Source organism: Ascaphus truei, chromosome 4, assembly GCF_040206685.1.
Source record: "Ascaphus truei isolate aAscTru1 chromosome 4, aAscTru1.hap1, whole genome shotgun sequence".
NCBI classification, from domain to species: Eukaryota; Metazoa; Chordata; class Amphibia; order Anura; family Ascaphidae; genus Ascaphus; species Ascaphus truei.
Window position 1 is genome coordinate 272,500,603 of NC_134486.1, and position 6,000 is coordinate 272,506,602.

The 6,000-nt window shown below is 37.9% G+C and overlaps 1 protein-coding gene across 3 annotated transcripts in view; it reads left to right on the forward strand.

Annotated features, from left to right (window-relative positions):
- FHL5 (four and a half LIM domains 5) overlaps positions 1–5,397 on the forward strand; it is a 73,634-nt gene extending 68,237 nt beyond the window's left edge. For all 3 annotated transcript variants that reach the window (XM_075597495.1, XM_075597493.1, XM_075597496.1), the window contains one exon: positions 1,822–5,397. In XM_075597495.1, the coding sequence (XP_075453610.1) occupies positions 1,822–1,973 (152 nt within the window). In that variant the 3' untranslated portion in view covers positions 1,974–5,397. The remainder of the gene's footprint in view (positions 1–1,821) is intronic.
- Positions 5,398–6,000: the final 603 nt, after the last annotated feature.

Below are 6,000 nucleotides of genomic sequence, written 5' to 3' on the forward strand. Positions count from 1 at the left end.
TGCAACATGCATGTATTTGTTCTTTTCTGGAAAGTCAAGTCATTTATTAGAAATCTGAAAAAGTTTAACATGCACGTTTTTTTCTTCTTCTATTTATTGTGGAATTGTTGGAAAGATGTAGAAACAAAATATGAATGATTCTTTTATCTGCAGAATTAGATAGAAAACTGAGGATAAGTAACATACTGAGTAATGTTTTTATGAGCCATGGAATAATATCATAAGAAATAAATATAAAACAATATTTTTTCAACGGAATTAGATAGCAAACTCTGGATTTGCTTGCATAACAAAATCTGCCATTTATGTAGCCAAATTATATTTTTGGTAGTTTTTATAAAATGTATCCACACTACATAAAATAATTCAGTCAATGTGTTGTAAAAATCTAAAATAGTGGAAGAAGGATAAAACCTCACAGGCACAGAAAAATACATTTTTGCCAAATTCTAGCGTGATGGCAGGGGCAGCCTGGCAAGCATATTAAAGGTTAAGTGCGCTGTTTGCCCCATCTGTCAAGATGGCTACCTATGCTATAGGCTCACATGGCCATCTTACTGCAGCTAAAACGACTCGTTATTTGTTTGTAGTTCCCAATGTAGAAAATGTATTCCCTGTGTTGATTCTGCTTGTATATTTTACTGTGTGTGAATGTAAGACTCCATTGTGTGGTGTGCTGGTAATCTACAAAATCTTGCCAGCATACAATGAAGGCTTGGGCCATAATCTAAATTGGGGGAGGGAAGTGCTTGGGAAACACTGGGGAAGTGAGAGAACGTAGACACATGGTCAGGTGAACATGTACTTCATAGGTTTAGCCATGGTTAATCCTAGACTCTAGACCATCCTGGGTAAGATAGCTATGGCAGTGCCCAGCACGTAGCGAGAGAGGATTCCCCCCATAACCCTCATTTCGGGTAGTTAAACTATTTTGTGCATTTTAGTTGCTCCTGTTGGCTCCGGCCAAAATAAACTTTGTTTTATCCTTTTCGCAATATCCATAATGACCACTGAGCTGCAGGACAATCAATAATTCTAATACATGTGCCAGTATTTGGGAACATAATTGTATTCCACCGAAGTTGCTGAACAAACTTTGTAAATAGAGTTGTCTCTAAATGTATGACCAATACAGCCATGCCATAAGAGACCAAACAAACCCTCCATGCTGTTTCTGTATTGCCTCCAAAACAGTTATAGAAAAAATTATTTGCTTTAACATGACAGATGTTCACATTTTTTGCTGAAGTTTGTGAAGGGGGCAAATATTTTGTCAAAGCTGGCCAAAAAAAGTTTTCTTAAACATTAAAACCCTAAATTCATCACCTTACCATTTATATACAGTTCTGCCATTTTTGCTAAATTCTAGGGAAAATTGTCGAAAGTTATGAATATTTTGAACTGCGATGGTCAAATGTTTGAATGCATCACAAAAACTGCCTTTTTAAATTTTTTTAATTTATCTTAACTTTTGTTAAATCACTGAATTTACATTTTTTTTTAAAATGTTTAAGAAAAAAAAAAGATTTAACGAAAATTAACATTTCAAAAAAGTTATTTAAAAAAAAGCGGTAGAAACAGAAAATATTAGTAAAAAGTTCTTAAAATTGAACTATTTTGCTGGAGAATCTATGTTTAAAAAAAAAAATTTGGACTTGGAAAGTTTGATAGTTTTTCTTTTAGTTCAAGGAAAAATACAGCAAACCAGATTTCGGTAAATTAAATCTCTAATATTGGGGGCATTTTTTTTCACCCACATACAGTATTTCATTGTACAGTCTGCCAAAGTAACCAACTTTTTCTGATACACTTCTGTTTTAGCTCAAGGAGGACCCAAATACATCTCATTTGAAGATCATCAGTGGCACAGTGATTGCTTCACCTGCGTGAAATGCACCATCTCTCTTGTCGGCCAACGATTCCTCACAAAGCTCAATGAAATCTTCTGCCCCGAGTGCGGCCGGGGAATATAGATTTATTATATGAACATTTGTATAACATGTTTTCTCTAGTTTCCAGTACCTGTGACTTTTAAACAATGTCCGCGTATGCCTTTTGATCATACAAAAATAGCAGGCTCAAGATATTATTCTGCTAAATAAGAAGTTTGCTAAAGAGGTGTAATTTAATGTTGGCAAAAGTCTTGAGATTAAGGGTGCTCCTAAAATTCCACAACTTTTCGTATGGCACTTTTGATCACATTTTGTAATCACTGGTTACTCTGGACCGAAATCTTAATTATAAATGCTGGAGGAACCTGAAATACATTGCATAAAAGGCACATCATTTTTCAGAGTATGACCATGTCTATGCCCTTTGGTACTGAAGACATTGTGTAAGGTGTCATTAGAACATATCCTGCGTGTGCAATACATAGAAAAATAACATGTCAGTTAAATACCTTTATGTGAACTGCAGGGTTAAGAGTTCTACCTAATGAGGAGTGAAAGCACAAAGCGTATTCAACTTTGCGCTTAAAATTAGATGCTAAAAGATCCCCACATCAGTTCTACTGTTAAGGTCTTTCAAGTAAAAAATAAAATGATTAGCCTTAAGTAAAGTTACCTTAGGTTGCCCTTATATTGCCTTGCGAAGGCGACGTGACGTCGCACTGAATCAAATACATTGACTCCGTCGCAAGCGCTTATAGTAAGCGCGACAGCGACGGAGCAACCCAAAATTTTGAAGCCGGGTCTATTTGATTTTTTAGAGACAGTCGCCACATGTCACCAATCAGAGACCGCGGCCCGCCCCCTTTTGTGACGTCGCTGGCGACAGTCGCTGAAAATCAAATTATAACTCTCGCTGGTGGCGACGGTCGCGGCGTCGTCGCTAGCAATATAAGCGCGGCCTTATACTGTATGTTTTAGAAATGTGTCAGTACTGGCACTGTCCACAAAGCTTTATAAACCTCTAAAATGTCCTATATATTTGAGAGAACTTGCTCTGTCTTCACTCCAACCAGTTTCCTCCATTATATAATACAGCTCAACCCCGTTATAATGCGATCTGTTACAACGCGAATCCGCTTATAACGCGATGCAAGCGTGGCTCCCAATGTTCGTATTTATGAATACTTTACAACACAATTATTGGTATCTTAAATACTTTATTGTACAATGCATACAATTGTACATTATTTCTAACGCGATCTGCTTATAACACAATGTGGTTTTTTTGGACCCCATGCACAGCGTTTTAAGGGGTTTGAGCTGTACTTGTAAACTACAGCCACAAAACAGCAACTGTGTGGGGAATTCCTCTGACTATTGGAAAGTAAAGCACTGTAAAAGTGAATGTTAATATACAGGCTTGAAAACAAAGGATAAGTAAGAGAAGTTGTTCTCCCAGAAAATGCAATATAATCAAATTACCTTTTATTTTTTGATCATATGCAACATTTTTAAAATCTCCAGTAGTTCTCTGTTTCAGGGAAATATGTATGTGAAACTTGTATTAGGGTAATAATCTCAGTTATTTTAAAATAGCTTTATAACTCATTCCTGGTCAGTTGTGACTGCAATCTTTCCTCATCTAGGTATTGTTCTCTAAACAGTAATACATATTATATTATATTTTGTTAATCTGTTTTCAGTTAGGCTTTAGGTCACAATAAATCTATATAGTGTATCTTAAATTATTAAATAGGCAGAGAAGGTATCACATGACTGCATTGCTTAACTTAATTGTAATTCATATACTTCAGATTTCCTTGTATACACATTTATTCTCCTCTGCCACTGACTAAATCAGTGGTTTGCAACCTTTTTTCTCCCGGGTATCCGTAATGACAGTGTTCAGTTACTGAGGCACCCCTACAACAGGACAGACAGAGAGTCACAGGAGACAGAGGGAGGCAGAAAGTCACAGGAGACAGAGGGACAGAGGGGAGCAGAGCGTCACGGGGCAGAGGGGGCAGACAGTCACAGGAGACAGAGGGGGCAGAAAGTCACAGGGGGCAGAGGTACAGAGGGGAGCAGAGAGTCACGGGGCAGAGGGGGCAGACAGTCACAGGAGACAGAGGGAGGCAGAAAGTCACAGGAGACAGAGGGACAGAGGGGAGCAGAGCGTCACGGGGCAGAGGGGGCAGACAGTCACAGGAGACAGAGGGGGCAGAAAGTCAATGGGCAGAGAGTCACAGGAGACAGAGGGGGCAGAGAGACAGAGGGGGCAGAAAATCACAGGACAGAGGGACGGGGCAGAGAGTCACAGGAGACAGAGGGGCAGAGGGGGCAGACAGTCACAGGAGACAGAGGGACAGAGGGGAGCAGAGAGTCACAGGAGACAGAGGGGGCAGAGACAGACACAGAACACACTGACACAGAGACAGACGCACGTCTCTCTGGGCCATGCTGCTTCCTCTTCAGCTTGACCTCACCCCCCAAGGCTCCTGATACCTCCTACTAAATGGCTGCTGCTGTAATGCAGTCAATCTGGATGGTGGAAATTGCCCAGCCCCCTAACAACGGCCCTTCTTTCTCCCTGCTCTGGGAGAAGGGAAATCCAGGAACCCCGGCTGGGAAACACTGGTCTAGATAAAAAGGTACAAAGTATATTTACTGTTGTTTCATGAAAAACATTGTTTCAGAAATTGGCTTCATAATAGCCTATTTATACTGCCATGTTTAACGATACATTTTATTATTACAGTCAAATATTAAGCTATACCATTGCACTAGTAATTCTACCTGCATGTGGGCAATTATAAACCATATGCTTACTAAAATATACACAACCATTTTCATGGCTGTGAGGCAAAATGACGATGAATTATTACGATTTTTCACCTGTAATGTAATATTTGCACAATAAATACTGAGGTTTTTCTCTCCACTTCAAAGTGGGAAATCCCCAATACTACAAATAGATGTTATTTATTTCTTTAGTATATAATACATTTATTATCAATGTTTTCCTAGCTTACTTATCTATTCTATTCCTGTTACACAGTGCTCCCTGCTGGTGAAAACAAAATAAGCCCTACTGTATATCTCAATGTTTGTTAACGTCTTAAAAATAGCGAAAGTAGATAATTTTGTTTTGTAAGGGCAAATGCGCATCAGTGTATGTAGGACATTAGCGTCATCTTTTGCAAATCTGGGCTACCTGTATTAAATACTATACTAATTATTATTATCATTGCAAGAGGTGGAGTGTTTGGATGTGGCAAGACACAATTACAGTATGTAGAATAGCACTATCGCAACTCAAGCCTATAATGCTGGCCAAGATGTGGACATTAGTGTGAAACATGCATGTTATCACTTCTGCACTGATCGCACTGTCCATGCATAATCAGAGTTTCGATGTATTTATATTGGCACAGAACTTAAACTTGTTATATCCTTAAGGCTGCATTCATTTTTACTCTACAAAATAAACTTTTTTTTAACTCCATTTCGATTGATTTGTTTTCATACAGTTTATCTTTTAAAAAGTCCTGTTTTTTAAAATGTGTGCCTTCATTTAAAGGTACGTCTGTTTAGGCCCTTGCATTGTACTACTTTCGTAACACATAAAGCATATTTCAAAACAATTGTTTCCTGCAATTCTACACAGATGCTGTATCATTCACAATTAATATAAATTATGTTAAATTTGTATATAACATATTCCTTATAGCTGGAAAAATATTAACGTTCAAAATAGTGAAATAATTGTTGGCACATAAAAATGCTTCTAATTCTTAATTGTTTGACATTATGGAAAAACTGTAGTTACTCTTTGTAACAATTCAACCCATTTGAATGTTCATCTTTTTGCACTTTATTTTTAGATTTACACCCCCCCCCCTATATTTATTAGGGCACATCTTGTTTTCAACTAGTTTTAACTGCACTGTAGTTCACACATAGCACATACATTGCATCTTAATTTTAATAATAATAATAATAACAACAACATGTTCTTGCATAGCGCTGCTAGTTTTTACATTGCGCTTTACAGAGACCTTTTGCAGACACAGGTCCCTGCCCCATGGAGATACTGTAACACTCTATG